The 16,963-nt window shown below is 51.8% G+C and overlaps 1 protein-coding gene across 1 annotated transcript in view; it reads left to right on the plus strand.

Moving 5' to 3' along the window:
• Positions 1 to 16,963, plus strand: part of VAV1 (vav guanine nucleotide exchange factor 1) — a 1,439,562-nt gene that overhangs the window by 175,859 nt on the left and 1,246,740 nt on the right. Inside the window, exon 2 of the mRNA XM_069604429.1 lies at positions 3,339 to 3,455. Coding sequence (XP_069460530.1) covers positions 3,339 to 3,455 — 117 coding nt within the window. The remainder of the gene's footprint in view (positions 1 to 3,338; positions 3,456 to 16,963) is intronic.

The following is a 16,963-nucleotide window of genomic DNA, read 5'->3' on the forward strand; positions in this document are numbered from 1 at the left end:
GTGTCAAATGTCTCTTTACCTCAGAGAGTTTTGGGTGACTGATATCTCTTTCCCGCCTGAATATTTGGGTGACTGATATCTCTTTCTCCCTGGGAGGTTTGGGTGACAGTTGTATGTTTACCTCAGAGTGTTTTAGGTTGTGAGACCGTAAAACAATTCCTACCATGGTCTAGCCCCCCTTGGGCGACCATGCATCAGTCTTAGACAACCTTAGACAATCTTCTAGGGCGGTGTGGATCACTATGCATCCCTTCTCTCTCTATCTCAGGGTCTATGTGCACTGTGTTACTTTTAGATTACTCCTAACAACATACTCCTATCTTACTCCTATGGACACGGTAACATAAGACACAAAGAAAACACATGAATCGATTCAATTATAACAATAGAATACATTTATTCATGCACAGCCAGACATGATGCACGCAATAATGTAATACAAATATCGAATTTGCACCTTTATACTTTTGGTGCAAATCTACCATGCAGTGGAATAACTATAAACCTTACAGGCTTCTAATGCAAGCCTGTGATTAGCTGCATCTATCGTGTCTAATTCAATATACATATGGCAAGTGCCAGAATTCAGCATTCCTCTCCAATCCACACCATTCCTCACTCTCTCTCTCTATGACAACCCCTGTCTGATTTCCCCTTTCCCAAACCCAAATCTCTTTGTGTGAGTGTCTGTCCTAATTCCCCCATGCAAGTGTCTTTTTCAGCAATACTCCCCTTCTCCAAACTATGTGTCTCTCATCTCCTGCTACTTCTGCAATCAGTCAGTCAGTGTCAGGGCCAGGCCTTTCTCTCAAGATCTGGTCACTCGAACTGCCTCATGCCTCTACCAAGCTCTCGAATCTCTGCCAAGCTGATCTGCCAGGGCTGCATCAATGCCAACCAAACGCCTCTCTCTCAATCTCAAAGAGAGCAGCTCCATCCAAAACTCCATCTAGCACCATCTAGAACCAGCATCTCTCAATCTCATGCCAACCAGACGTCTCTCTCTCATCGAACTCGAACTCCATCTACATCTAAAAACTCCAATCTGTTCACCTCTATATTATGCTATTACATGACGTACTCATATCCATGGTTACTTTAAGCATTCCTTCGTTTCTCTGTGTGTCAGCATTCTATATTTGAGCAGTGCCTTGAAGTCTGTGTTGCATGTACGTTGCATGTACGTTCACTCCATGTTCTGGTCATGTTCCTTGTCATTGTGACATTTCGGCCTATCTATCTCATGGCCTTCTGTATGCCTGCAATACACCATCTTCATATTTCTCCATTCACAAACCATGAAATCTCTCTCATACATGTCTCTCCTCGCAAAAGCACACTCTCCCTCGCACCGTGCAAAAACACTCCCTGCAGGGCCCATGGCTCTGCCTCCCACCTTTTCTGCCTCTGCGAACATCAGCCCAAGGCTTTCTCCATGTCTCTACTAAGGCAAAGGCGACCTCTTATCAACACGAATTCCTTTCTTTCACAGTAATTCATAACAATTTCTGCACAGAACCAAATGGCGCTTCTGTGTCTCCTTCCAGAAATGGCTTTATAATGCCAGCTAAATGCTTTCTAAAGTTTACTCTTTCTCTCGCAAACCCAAGCGCTATCTATATGCTCAAACCATATTCTAAGTGAAATGCACACATGCATACAAAATACATTCTACATGTGTCTTGTGTCTCTACATGGCTCTACATGTCTTGTCTCTGCGAATATACCAGGCCTCATTCATTCTCTATAGTGCCTAGCACGTTTTTCTCAGCCTAAGGGCTACATAAATGGCATAATACATAATTCTAAAAGCATCTCTTTCAGCACATATGGCAATAACATAACTAAGCAAACCCTTCATATAACAGGGCCTATTTCTCTCTTCAAATGTTTGGTAATAATGTGAATAGTATAATGTTACTATTTCATGTACTAATCAAATGATGGATAACTAAACAGGATGAATGGATAACTGGATTCCTAAAGGGGTAATAATGGGTAACAATGAATAATGATCCTCTAACAATAGGTAAAGATGGGTAATGGTTCTGTAATGATAACAAAACAGGCCTCTCCATTCTATCAGGTTCTACAAGGTGACTGATATCTCTTTCCTGCTGAATACTTAGGTGACTGATATCTCTTTTTCTCTGGGAGGTTTGGGTGACAGATGTCTGTTTACCTCAGAGTGCTTTGGGTGACTGCTATCTCTAATCCTTTCGTACAGCTTCTCTGTGTGAAACTAGAGGCTGGCTCGCCAATCCCAGCAAGATCGGGCTTAATGCTTGATGTATATTGGATCCCAGGGGTGATAACAACGGAGGCCTTTGTAAATTTGGAGGTCGATGCCTTAGAAAAGTTCCAGGGGCAATATTCTACACAAGTTACTGTTGTGGGTGGTGATTTGAACATCACAGGGAGGCTCGTTGAGGATTCGGATATCCCTTGCAGTAGAGGACACGAGAGAGCACTTACTTGGCTCGGAGCTATGAGATCGAGAGACCTCTACATGCTTATCAGTCAAATCAGGGGCGACATACTGGCCAAGGTAACCAGGTCCAATGCTGCTCAAACACGTATTTTAGATTATTTATTTCTGTCTGTCTCCATAATTGACGAGGTAACATTTGGGTGGGCAGAAAAAGTTAACTGTTAAAAGCTAACTTAGATGTTTTTCAAAGGATGTCTCATCTTCATAGGAGAACAGATCTGGGGGCTATGGATTAATAAGTCTCCGTCCCCCCAATCCATTTCCCTGTCTAATGTGGTCACTGAGGAGGATTGGAGTACGTTTTATGAGGAGCTATTTGGAAACAAAAGTGGTTCCGATGTGGACTCTTGTAAAATCAAAGGTGGTGTCATCTTTTCCGTTCAACGTACTAGATCTTGAATTTTTAATCAAGAAAGCGAACTCGTCAAGGGCCCCTGGCAGGAAGGGCTCACTAACTCCATGATTAAAGAGATGCTTGAGGCATGGCTGCTTTTTATTTTCAAACTTTCTAGCGAGATGATAAAGTTGGGCAAGATCCCTGACTCTCGGAGGCTCGCTATAATAATCCCCATTTTCAAGAATGCAATAGAACAGATCCCCCTACTATCGTTCTATTGCCCTCTTGGACGTGTTAGGGAAACTATGTGCGGCCCCTTGAATATACATTTAACAAAGCAGATTTTTAAGTTATACATGGTGTGAGGATTCTAGTAAAAGGGATGACAGAAATGCTAGAGCATATTACACTGTTTTGTACGGGTCTGACAGATGTAAGAGCCAGGCATATTGATAAGCTGATGGCGCCCAAGAAATAACCCCTGCCTTCTCTGTCTTTCCTCATTTCCAGTTCTTGTGTTTGAAGAATATCCGGACCTTTCTGTCTACCTGCTGCGATAGGTTCGGCCTGAGGAAGGGTGAACTCTTTGAAGCTTTCGATCTCTTTGATGTTCGGGACTTTGGAAAGGTGAGAGTGTCCATTTTAACACTTCCCACAACTTTGTCTCACAAAATAGGCTATAAAAGGTGAGTCTTTTCAGTCTGGAGTGGAAACAGTGGGGATCAGATCTGTAGACCAGTGGGGCTGTTGGGAAATGTAACAGGGCGCTCATGGAGTTTGTGAGGCTGGCAACAAGCAGAGGTAGGGACTGGAATCAAGGAATTGAGGAGAAAGGACGAGCGCATCGATAAGCTCCACACTACACCACAGAGCTAGTTCCTTTAGCAGGTCTTCGGGGGATGAAGCCATATTCAATGAGACATCCCACGCAGGTGGAGTGTAGACTGGCGTCAGTGCAGAATGAGGGAGTATGGAGAGGTGAAAGCGGAGAAGATGAGGAGCGCTATGATAAGCTGGAGTCTACTATGTACCGAGGGATTAGCGTCAGGCAGAAGGTATTTATGAAGCAACAAGCAATCAATCTCAACGGTTCCGCAGGATTTCTGGGACCGTAGACTGTGGTGGACGCAGAGGTCACTGCGCGTGGCAGAGTGTGGCGTAAGGACAAGACTGCCATATGTAAATAGTGTGTAATAAATAAAGGAGGGCTGAGTAAATATGTGGGAATATGGCATGTGACGTCACCGTCGCGCAGCTGAGCGGCCTGAATACATGTGATAGGTGAGAAGGTGCTCAGGGAACCAGGAAACCTTCTCCCATGCATTTCTCGTTCAGACACACTGCATTTTGCTGATGGTTAAAAGGGAACTCTGAAAAGGGTAGGAACAGCAAATTTAACACACTGTGCTGTTATATTTGCAATTTGCTATCTGTGGGAGGGAACTAGTGGCGTTGTGAACCCCTGCGCAGCACCAGGCAGCCCACCTACTCCTTATTCAGTGCAGAAGAGTGCAAAGAAGTGCTGGTGTTTCCCTTGCAACTGCTGAACTTGGGTGGGCAGTAAGAAAGATTGGGGTTTATTTATTTATTGGTCATTTGTTAGGCGCTTATACAAATAGCAAAACTGTTTCAAAGCACCCACAGGGCGACAGGGTGGGGACAGGGGAAGGTAGACAAAAAATTACAAGATAAATAATTAAATTAATAGTACAAAACAAATAATGAGAATAACAAGGAGGGGAGACAAACCTACTATTATGCCTTGTGAGTGTTCAGAACCTGCACGTGCAGGGAAGCTGGGGAAGGGATAGGTGCTGTGGTGCACATGGAGAAGTGCGCGGAGTGAAGTTCGAGAAGGGAAGAGCATAAGTGTAACCTCCCGTGGGGAGGGTGAGCCAAGTAAGTGCTGTGAATAGACAGCGGCCGAGATGAGAGATGTGAGATGTCAGGGCCCAGAGGACACATAAGGGCCCTGCACATCAGTCACGCTACTGTGTGATTAGCAGGGAAGAGAGGAGGAGAAGGAGGAGATAGAGACGAAGGTCTGTAGGCTTTTTCAGAACTTAAGGAGGTCCTGCTCAAAACACACAGGGAGAGGGAGGTTATTCCACAGAAGGAAGCCAGACGAGGAAAGTGATCGGCCACCAGCTCTCTGTTTGGCAAAGTGCTTAACACGCAGGGAGTTGGTGCCGGAGGAATGCTGGAGTCTAGAAGCGTTGAAGATAGAGTGGTCCCCGGCCCCAGATAGCCTTATGGATGATACAGAGGGATGTGAATGTAATCCGAGCTGCGACTGGGAGCCAGTGAAGGCTTTGTAGGGCAGGAGAGATGCAGTCCCTGGGCTTGAGGCCAAGGATAAGTCTTGCTGCCCTATTCTGGATTAGCTGGAGTGGTTGCAAAGTGGTCAAAGGTAGATCAAGGAGGAGGCTGTTGCAACAGTCAAGCCTAGAGAGAACCAGGGCTCAGGTAACATTGAGTCTCTGGGGGAAGGTGAGGAAAGGTAGAATTCCTTTCTGAAGGAAAAGCTGAAAGTGGAACTTCTTGGCAATGTCCTCAGTGTGAGGGAGAAAGGCGAGAAAGGAGTTGAAGATGACTCAGAGGTTTCTGGCTTCCAAAGAGGGAGCAGGGGGAGAGCCCAGGGAGGAAGGCCAGAGTGAAGGGAAGATGTCGGGTGCCGGAGTCCCAATAGGGAGGATCTCTGTTTTGCTAGCTTTGAGGCAGAGGTCATTGGCGGGGCACCAGTCCTGGGTGGCCGAGAGGCAGTAGGGGATGAAGGAGGGTGCAAGGGCGTCAGGGAGGAGGACAAAGGGCCCGGGCGAGAGAATGGTTTACGTGCACCGCCCATGGAATCCCAAATGCTTCAGTCCTGTGGGACTGGGGCCTTTCCTGGTCTCTGTGACATCTGACGCTCCCATTCAGGATTGCCTCAGTCCGTCCCTTGGGGTCTTGCCCTGGGCTGAGAAATGTTCTTTATGCCTGCTGCGTGTGATGCTGTAGCACCCCCATATCTCGAAGGATGAATCAGTGGAAGGGACAGTGCTTACAATGAGTGTCATCATCTCGCCCGCGGTGCATCCAGAACACAAGTGCCCCGGAAAGCCCGGCGAGGTCATGCACGTGTCGCCGCTTCCGGAGCAGACCAGACTGTGGTTCACTGCTCGTGTAACTGCACTGCCCCTCCCGTAGTGCTATTCCTCCCCCCGGAAGAGGCCCCCGTGCTCTAGAAAGAGGCCCCCGTGCAAGCCGGTCTCATGAAGGGACCGGGTCTGCGGCATTGGATCGGGGCGTCATTTGTTGGGGTCACACTGCCCGGCGGCACCCATTATACCCGCCTCTAGATGTGGCACCAGGGTCAGACTCTCAGCAAGCAGTGCAAAGGAAGAAAGTGCAGAGGCTACACTTAATTCAAGTCTGGTACTTCGAGAAATGCCCAGGCCACCTTCTTCTGAAAGGGGGGCTGGATAACATCAGAAAAGGGGCGCTCAACATCTCCGCTCTGACACCAGTGAGCCACAGTCTCCCAGAACTCACGTGGGCGCCGAGAGCGCCTTTCACAGTCTCGGGACTAGGGCCCGTCACTGCGAAATGCCAAAAAGGGAAAAAGACATTTCTATCCCTGTTTGAGGGATAGAAATTCAAGTGGGACAGAAGTAGGTCATGCGAAGAAAAAAGCATGGTAGGGCCATTAATGGTGCTGCCATGACACACACATCCCTGTACCTCTTCCAAACAGGAGAGGGGGGATGTCTTTGTTTTTTGAGCATCTCAAAGTGCATCCCATTTTTCAATGAGGGGTGTACATGTTGAACCCCCCCCCCCCCCACCACCCCCTCACACCCCCCGAATTACTCAAACGAGGTAAAAGGGCGTTTGAATATGCACGCCTGTGGTGCACATATGCAGTGGAGTCGCTAGGTGGGGATCTGGGGGATCTGGCCCCCAATCTGAAATCCCGCCCCCCGCCCCCTTGAGCTCCCCCTACCTAAGGCGAGCAGTGACCGTGTTCTCTGTTATTTGTGACAACCACTAAGGCAAATACCCTCCCTTTGTCGCAAAGCGAGCAGTGATCTTTGGGTGCATCCTGGCAAAGGTGTGAACAAGAGCACGAGCCCCTTCTCAGGAGTTCCTGCCCGGCTTCTGCCCAGCCCCCTCCATAGTGTGCAGAGCCGCTTGCAGCCCCTCCCATCAGAATGCAGCCCCTCCAGTGTGCAGAGCCGCTTGCAGCCCCTCCCATCAGAATGCAGCCCTCCATAGTGTGCAGAGCAGCTTGCAGCCCCTCCCATCAGAATGCAGCCCCTCCAGAGTGTGCAGAGCCGCTTGCAGCCCCTCCCATCAGAATGCAGCCCCTCCAGAGTGTGCAGAGCCGCTTGCAGCCCCTCCCATCAGAATGCAGCCCTCCGTAGTGTGCAGAGCAGCTTGCAGCCCCTCCCATCAGAATGCAGCCCTCCGTAGTGTGCAGAGCTGCTTGCAGCCCCTCCCATCAGAATGCAGCCCTCCGTAGTGTGCAGAGCCGCTTGCAGCCCCTCCCATCAGAATGCAGCCCTCCGTAGTGTGCAGAGCCGCTTGCAGCCCCTCCCATCAGAATGCAGCCCTCCGTAGTGTGCAGAGCCTCTTGCAGCCCCTCCCATCAGAATGCAGCCCTCCGTAGTGTGCAGAGCAGCTTGCAGCCCCTCCCATCAGAATGCAGCCCTCCGTAGTGTGCAGAGCCGCTTGCAGCCCCTCCCATCAGAATGCAGCTCTCCGTAGTGTGCAGAGCAGCTTGCAGCCCCTCCCATCAGAATGCAGCCCCTCCGTAGTGTGCGGAGCCGCTTGCAGCCCCTCCCATCAGAATGCAGCCCTCCGTAGTGTGCGGAGCCGCTTGCAGCCCCTCCCATCAGAATGCAGCCCTCCATAGTGTGCAGAGCCGCTTGCAGCCCCTCCCATCAGAATGCAGCCCCTCCCATCAGAATGCAGCCCTCCGTAGTGTGCAGAGCAGCTTGCAGCCCCTCCCATCAGAATGCAGCCCTCCGTAGTGTGCAGACCAGCTTGCAGCCCCTCCCATCAGAATGCAGCCCTCCGTAGTGTGCGGAGCCGCTTGCAGCCCCTCCCATCAGAATGCAGCCCTCCGTAGTGTGCGGAGCAGCTTGCAGCCCCTCCCATCAGAATGCAGCCCTCCGTAGTGTGCGGAGCCGCTTGCAGCCCCTCCCATCAGAATGCAGCCCTCCGTAGTGTGCGGAGCAGCTTGCAGCCCCTCCCATCAGAATGCAGCCCTCCGTAGTGTGCAGAGCCGCTTGCAGCCCCTCCCATCAGAATGCAGCTCTGCGTAGTGTGCAGAGCAGCTTGCAGCCCCTCCCATCAGAATGCAGCCCCTCCATAGTGTGCAGAGCAGCTTGCAGCCCCTCCCATCATAATGCAGCCCTCCATAGTGTGCAGAGCAGCTTGCGAACCCTCTCATCAGAATGCAGCCCTCCATAGTGTGCAGAGCAGCTTGCAGCCCCTCCCATCAGAGTGCACCTCCATAGTGTGCAGAGCAGCTTGCAGCCCCTCCCATCAGAATGCAGCCCTCCATAGTGTGCAGAGCAGCTTGCAGCCCCTCCCATCAGAATGCAGCCCTCCATAGTGTGCAGAGCATCTTGCAGCCCCTCCCATCAGAGTGCACCTCCATAGTGTGCAGAGCCGCTTGCAGCCCCTCCCATCAGAATGCAGCCCCTCCATAGTGTGCAGAGCAGCTTGCAGCCCCTCCCATCAGAATGCAGCCCTCCGTAGTGTGCAGAGCAGCTTGCAGCCCCTCCCATCAGAATGCAGCCCTCCGTAGTGTGCAGAGCAGCTTGCAGCCCCTCCCATCAGAATGCAGCCCTCCGTAGTGTGCAGAGCCGCTTGCAGCCCCTCCCATCAGAATGCAGCCCTCCGTAGTGTGCAGAGCAGCTTGCAGCCCATCCCATCAGAATGAAGCACCCGTAGTGCTCACCCGATGCAGGCACACCTGTAGTGATCACCCACTGCAGGCGCCCCCATAGTGCTCATCCGATGCAGGCACACCTGTAGTGATCTCCCGCTGCAGGTGCACCTGTAGTGCTCACCCGATGCAGGCACACCTGTAGTGATCACCCGCTGCAGGCACACCCCTAGTGATCACCCGCTGCAGGCCAACCTGTAGTGATCACACACTGCAGGCACACCTGTAGTGCTCACTCGCTGCAGGCACACCTGTAGTGATCACCTGCTGTAGGCACACCCGTAGTGATCACACACTGCAGGCACATCTGTAGTGGTCACACCTGTAGTGAACACACGTTGCAGGCACACCTGTAGTGCTCACACGCTGCAGGCACGCCTGTAGTGATCACACGCTGCAGGCACGCCTGTAGTGCTCACACGCTGCAGGCCCGCCTGTAGTGATCACCCGCTGCAAGCACACCTGTAGTGATCACACGCTGCAGGCACGCCTTTAGTGATCACCCGCTGCAGGCGCACCCGTAGTGCTCACCCGATGCAGGCACACCTGTAGTGATCACCTGCTGCAGGCACACCTGTAGTGATCACCGGCTGCAGGTGCACCCGTAGTGCTCACCCAATGCAGGCGCACCTGTAGTGATCACATGCTGCAGGCACTCCTGTAGTGATCACCCTCTGCAGGCACGCCTGTAGTGATCACACGCTGCAGGCATGCCTGTAGTGATCACCCGCCGCAGGCATACCTGTAGTGATCACCCACTGCAGGCGCACCCGTAGTGCTCACCCGATGCAGGCACACCTGTAGTGATCACCTGCTGCAGGCGCACCCGTAGTGCTCACCCGATGCAGGCACACCTGTAGTGATCACCTGCTACAGGCACACCTGTAGTGATCACACGCTGCAGGCACACCTGTAGTGATCACCCGCTGCAGGCACACCTGTAGTGCTCACCCGCTGCAGGCACTAGTGCTCACGCGTTCCCTTTGTTTGCTGCATGTGTGCTCATGTCCCTTGAAGTTGATATTTCGCTGAAAACCTGCAGCTTCTTTGCTTATGCAAAGGAGGCTGGAGGGAAAGGCCCCCCGGCGGCGGCCAGACTCGGGCACTTCCTTCTGCTGTCGCTGCACAGCGGGGGCAGGAAGGCCGCTGAAGGATGACCGCCAGATCGTGGCTGAGATTGCGTGTCTCTGAAACTGCACTGCACGCCATCTAGCGCGCCCTTCCATAGCTCAGTCAGTTAAGGCGCCTGCTGCAGAGATGGAAGTCCCACGATGGCCTGGGCTGTCCTTCTGATGTCAGGTTGCAGTAGTGTGTACACACTGAGCGTCGAGCAGGCCCCTGTAGGCGCTTGCTGAGTGCTGTCCCCGGTGAGAGTGCGCTCCTCACCTGGAGGCGGTGGTCTCGGGACGTGAAGGTAATCGGCGGCGGGACAGGCTGCGGGGTGGGCGGCTGGGGGGGGGGTGCATGTGGGTAACCAAGCCTGCGCTTGTCGCCGAGGTAAGAGGGTCTTTTCCAGAGGGGCAGCTGAGTAAGAAGCAGCCGGTTTAGGAGACTAGGTCTCCTGGGGGGATGGATGCTGGCCCCCTGCTTCTGCATAGTACCCATGACCTCCTGAGGCTTAGGGAGTCAGAGAGGTACTCTAAGCTAGGGCGACTATTGATGCTTTTTCTGCGTCATCCGTAGGTCCTGGGGCTCACGAGATTGTGGGACTTGTGTTTCTGGGTTTGGAGAAGTTAGGGGGCATTTTGTGCTGTTTGCGTGTGAGGGGTCACTTTCGTTTCTGATTAGTTCCAGTAGAAGCCTGATGAGGTGAGTGGATAACAGGGAGCACTATGCGATTCTGCAAGAGAACCGTGATGAGGTGAGTGGATAGCAGGGAGCAGTCTGGGATTCTGCAAGGGAACCCTGATGAGGTGAGTGGATAACAGGGAGCTCTATGCGATTCCGCAAGGGAACCCTGATGAGGTGAGCGGATAACAGGGAGAACTATGTGATTCCGCAAGGGAACCCTGATGAGGTGAGCGGATAGCAGGGAGCACTATGTGATTCCTCAAGGGAACCCTGATGAGGTGAGCGGATAGCAGGGAGAACTATGTGATTCCGCAAGGGAACCCTGATGAGGTGAGCGGATAGCTGGGAGCACTATGCGATTCTGCAAGAGAACCGTGATGAGGTGAGTGGATAGCAGGGAGCAGTCTGGGATTCTGCAAGGGAACCCTGATGAGGTGAGTGGATAACAGGGAGCTCTATGCGATTCCGCAAGGGAACCCTGATGAGGTGAGCGGATAACAGGGAGAACTATGTGATTCCGCAAGGGAACCCTGATGAGGTGAGCGGATAGCAGGGAGCACTATGTGATTCCTCAAGGGAACCCTGATGAGGTGAGCGGATAGCAGGGAGAACTATGTGATTCCGCAAGGGAACCCTGATGAGGTGAGCGGATAGCAGGGAGCACTATGTGATTCCTCAAGGGAACCCTGATGAGGTGAGCGGATAGCAGGGAGCACTATGTGATTCCTCAAGGGAACCCTGATGAGGTGAGCGGATAACAGGGAGAACTATGTGATTCCTCAAGGGAACCCTGATGAGGTGAGCGGATAACAGTGAGAACTATGTGATTCCTCAAGGGAACCCTGATGAGGTGAGGGGATAACAGGGAGAACTATGTGATTCCGCAAGGGAACCCTAATGAGGTGAGTGGATAACAGGGAGAAATATGTGATTCCTCAAGGGAACCCAGATGAGGTGAGCGGATAACAGGGAGAACTATGTGATTCCTCAAGGGAACCCAGATGAGGTGAGCGGATAACAGGGAGCACTATGTGATTCCTCAAGGGAACCCTGATGAGGTGAGCGGATAACAGGGAGAACTATGTGATTCCGCAAGGGAACACTGATGAGGTGAGCGGATAACAGGGAGAACTATGTGATTCCGCAAGGGAACCCTGATGAGGTGAGCGGATAGCAGGGAGCACTATGTGATTCCTCAAGGGAACCCTGATGAGGTGAGCGGATAACAGGGAGAACTATGTGATTCCTCAAGGGAACCCTGATGAGGTGAGGGGATAACAGGGAGAACTATGTGATTCCGCAAGGGAACCCTGATGAGGTGAGGGGATAACAGGGAGAACTATGTGATCCCGCAAGGGAACCCTGATGAGGTGAGTGGATAACAGGGAGAACTATGTGATTCTGCAAGGGAACCCTGATGAGGTGAGTGGATAACAGGGAGCTCTATGCGATTCCGCAAGGGAACCCTGATGAGGTGAGCGGATAACAGGGAGAACTATGTGATTCCGCAAGGGAACCCTGATGAGGTGAGCGGATAGCAGGGAGCACTATGTGATTCCTCAAGGGAACCCTGATGAGGTGAGCGGATAGCAGGGAGAACTATGTGATTCCGCAAGGGAACCCTGATGAGGTGAGCGGATAGCTGGGAGCACTATGCGATTCTGCAAGAGAACCGTGATGAGGTGAGTGGATAGCAGGGAGCAGTCTGGGATTCTGCAAGGGAACCCTGATGAGGTGAGTGGATAACAGGGAGCTCTATGCGATTCCGCAAGGGAACCCTGATGAGGTGAGCGGATAACAGGGAGAACTATGTGATTCCGCAAGGGAACCCTGATGAGGTGAGCGGATAGCAGGGAGCACTATGTGATTCCTCAAGGGAACCCTGATGAGGTGAGCGGATAGCAGGGAGAACTATGTGATTCCGCAAGGGAACCCTGATGAGGTGAGCGGATAGCAGGGAGCACTATGTGATTCCTCAAGGGAACCCTGATGAGGTGAGCGGATAGCAGGGAGCACTATGTGATTCCTCAAGGGAACCCTGATGAGGTGAGCGGATAACAGGGAGAACTATGTGATTCCTCAAGGGAACCCTGATGAGGTGAGCGGATAACAGTGAGAACTATGTGATTCCTCAAGGGAACCCTGATGAGGTGAGGGGATAACAGGGAGAACTATGTGATTCCGCAAGGGAACCCTAATGAGGTGAGTGGATAACAGGGAGAAATATGTGATTCCTCAAGGGAACCCAGATGAGGTGAGCGGATAACAGGGAGAACTATGTGATTCCTCAAGGGAACCCAGATGAGGTGAGCGGATAACAGGGAGCACTATGTGATTCCTCAAGGGAACCCTGATGAGGTGAGCGGATAACAGGGAGAACTATGTGATTCCGCAAGGGAACACTGATGAGGTGAGCGGATAACAGGGAGAACTATGTGATTCCGCAAGGGAACCCTGATGAGGTGAGCGGATAGCAGGGAGCACTATGTGATTCCTCAAGGGAACCCTGATGAGGTGAGCGGATAACAGGGAGAACTATGTGATTCCTCAAGGGAACCCTGATGAGGTGAGGGGATAACAGGGAGAACTATGTGATTCCGCAAGGGAACCCTGATGAGGTGAGGGGATAACAGGGAGAACTATGTGATCCCGCAAGGGAACCCTGATGAGGTGAGTGGATAACAGGGAGAACTATGTGATTCTGCAAGGGAACCCTGATGAGGTGAGCGGATAACAGGGAGAACTATGTGATTCCTCGAGGGAACCCTGATGAGGTGAACTATGTGATTCTGCGAGGGAACCCTGATGAGGTGAGTGGATAACAGGGAGAACTATGTGATTCCGCAAGGGAACCCTGATGAGGTGAGGGGATAACAGGGAGAACTATGTGATTCCTCAAGGGAACCCTGATGAGGTGAGGGGATAACAGGGAGAACTATGTGATTCCTCAAGGGGAGCCTGATGAGGTGAGGGGATAACAGGGAGAACTATGTGATTCCTCAAGGGAAGCCTGATGAGGTGAGGGGATAACAGGGAGAACTATGTGATTCCTCAAGGGAACCCTGATGAGGTGAGGGGATAACAGGGAGAACTATGTGATTCCGCAAAGGAACCCTTATGAGGTGAGTGGATAACAGGGAGAACTATGTGATTCCTCAAGGGAACCCTGAGTGGATAACAGGGAGAACTATGTGATTCCGCAAGGGAACCCTGATGAGGTGAGTGGATAGCAGGGAGAACTATGTGATTCGGCAAGGGAACCCTGATGAGGTGAGTGGATAGCAGGGAGCACTATGTGATTCCTCAAGGGAACCCTGATGAGGTGAGCGGATAACAGGGAGAACTATGTGATTCCTCAAGGGAACCCTGATGAGGTGAGGGGATAACAGGGAGAACTATGTGATTCCGCAAGGGAACCCTGAAGAGGTGAGTGGATAACAGGGAGAACTATGTGATTCCGCAAGGGAACCCTGATGAGGTGAGCGGATAACAGGGAGCACTATGTGATTCCTCAAGGGAACCCTGATGAGGTGAGCGGATAGCAGGGAGAACTATGTGATTCCTCAAGGGAACCCTGATGAGGTGAGCGGATGACAGGGAGAACCATGTGATTCCGCAAGGGAACCCAGATGAGGTGAGCGGATGACAGGGAGAAATATGTGATTCCTCAAGGGAACCCTGATGAGGTGAGTGGATAGCAGAGACACTTTGGGATTCTGCAAGGGAGGCCTGATGAGGTGAGTGTATAGCAAAGACACTTTGGGATTCTGCAAGGGAGGCCTGATGAGGTGAGTGGATAGCAGAGACACTTTGGGATTCTGCAAGGGAGGCCTGATGAGGTGAGTGGATAGCAAAGACACTTTGGGATTCTGCAAGGGAGGCCTGATGAGGTGAGTGGATAGCAGGGACACTTTGGGATTCTGCAAGGGAGGCCTGATGAGGTGAGTGGGGGATTCTGAAACAGCATGGGGGAATCAGGGTAGTTGTTGGCTAAGTGGTGCTCAGGAAGGCAGTGACTGATGTGTTGCCACTGAGCTGGGACTATGCATGTATGAACGTGTGTACAGGATGTGTAAGGCGCAAGCCCACAGGCGAGGCAGTGAAGCACTGTTTCTAGGGGATGCCTTCCTAGGGTTAGAAGTAAGGGTTCTTTCCTAGCAGAGGATGGGGAATAGAAGGGGGTGCCTGTGAGCAGCAGAAGGGGGCCGATATGGTTCAGTAGAATGATCAGTGTTTGGTGTGATTTTCTTTGAAGAGTAGTGTCTTCTGGTCCTTCTTGAAGTCTATGGTGGACGGGGGGGGGGTGGTTATCTGCCTGGTAGCTTGTTCAGGAGGCAGGGGTATAGCAGGAGAAGGTCTGGTCCCTGCATTCTCCCTCATGCAGGTGCTTGTTTCAATCTGGCGGTGTCATGGCTTCTGTGTCATGGCTTCTGGCGGTGCCCCGATGTCTGGCAACGATGACTTTCTGAACCCGGAAGAGTGGGGTTTTGCTTGTGATGTAGGCAGTCCTGAATACGAGGTGTGCTTGAAGGGGTAGCCAGTGCAGTTCCTTGAGAAGGTGGTTCTATATTCCTAGCGCTGTGAGGAAGCGTGCTGGCCGGCTTTTAGAGGGGCAGAGGTGCACCTGGGACTCCTGCAGGTGGGAGATGAGCAGGTCGTGGACAGCTGCTAGAAACTCCAGATGAGGAGGAAAGCCTTGCTTTGCAGAGCACCACACACGTGTACCATGTTGCTTGGCTCTTCTTGGTGATGTGTGTTTTGAAAGAGAGTTCACAGTTGAGGGCAACACTGTTGGATTTTCGACTGGGTGAATCCTTCGAGCTTCATGCCAGCCAGTCTAGTTTTCCACGTGGGCGTGCTTAGTGGTGTTCCCTTGGGGAGTGAGAGATGAGCTTCAGGTGTGTGCTTGACACTTGCGCGAGGGACAGAGAGCGCTTGAGTGCATGGACGGCGTGTATGCAGCTGATCGGTAGGTGAAGCTGCGTGTCATCTGTGTATTGGTGGATCTTGATGTTGGCCAGAATTCTAAGTAGAGGATGAAATAGACAAGCGACAGGATGGAACCTTGTGGAACTCTGCAGGGTACTGGGTGGCACCGGGATCTGTGGTGCCCATTTGGATGATTCTGTCACTGTTGGAGAGGTAGGGTGTGACTCACTGCAGGAAGATTCTATTTAAGCCCATGCGTGTGGCGAGAATGTTCAGGGGCTCTTCATAATGAGAAGAATCAAAGGACACAGACGTTGAGCAGGAAAAGTAAGCAGCCGCTTCCACTGTCCAGGGTGGAGAAGTAAGCAGCCGCTTCCACTGTCCAGGGTGGAGAAGTAAACAGCGGCCTCCACTGTCCAGGGTGGAGAAGTAAACAGCGGCCTCCACTGTCCAGGGTGGAGAAGTGAACAGCGGCCTCCACTGTCCAGAATGGAGAAGTAAGCAGCGGCCTCCACTGTCCAGGGTGGAGAAGTAAGCAGCGGCCTCCACTGTCCAGGATGGAGAAGTAAGCAGCGGCCTCCCTGTCCAGGATGGAGAAGTAAGCAGCGGCCTCCACTGTCCATAGTCGAGAAGTAAGCAGTGGCCTCCCTGTCCAGGGTGGAGAAGTAAGCAGTGACTCACATAGAAAGCCTTAAACCATCTAGCCCCTCCTTATCTCACCAACAAATTTACCTTGAAATCTGTTGCCAGAATTACTAGATCCTCCAACACATTATGCCCAACGGTGCCCAGATTCACCTTAAAAAGAACTGGAGGATCCAGTATCACGGTCCTTGCCTCCCAACTTTGGAACACCCTACCACTCAATATCAAATCTATCGAATCATTTCAGTCATTTAGGAAACAGGTCATTAGTTGGTTGCTGAACAAAAACTAGTATTTACCTTCTCCTCCCTACTATGTCTGATGATATTGCCCATATCGTAGTTGTGCTTTGTTACCTACTAACTGTATAAATGTATAACTGTAAACTGTATATAATGTACTTTGTAACCTTGTATTGAAGCGCCCTTTTACCTTTGGTTCCGGAGCGCTATATAAATAAATAAAACAAATAAAACAAACCTCTACTCTCCAGGATGGAGAAGTAAGCAGCGGCCTCCACTGTCCAGGATGGAGAAGTAAGCAGCAGCCTCCACTGTCCAGGGTGGAGAAGTAAGCAGCAGCCTCCACTGTCCAGGATGGAGAAGGAAACAGCAGCCTCCACTGTCCAGGATGGAGAAGTAAGCAGCAGCCTCCACTGTCCAGGGTGGAGAAGTAAGCGGCCGCCTCCACTGTCCAGGGTGGAGAAGTAAGCAGCGGCCTCCACTGCCCAGGATGGAGAAGTAAGCAGCCACCTCCACTGTCCAGGGTGGAGAAGTAAGCGGCGGCCTCCACTGCCCAGGATGGAGAAGTAAGCAGCAGCCTCCACTGTCCAGGA

This window comes from Ambystoma mexicanum, chromosome 3q (assembly GCF_040938575.1).
Source record: "Ambystoma mexicanum isolate Mex_15411 chromosome 3q, UKY_AmexF1_1, whole genome shotgun sequence".
Classification (NCBI taxonomy): Eukaryota; Metazoa; Chordata; class Amphibia; order Caudata; family Ambystomatidae; genus Ambystoma; species Ambystoma mexicanum.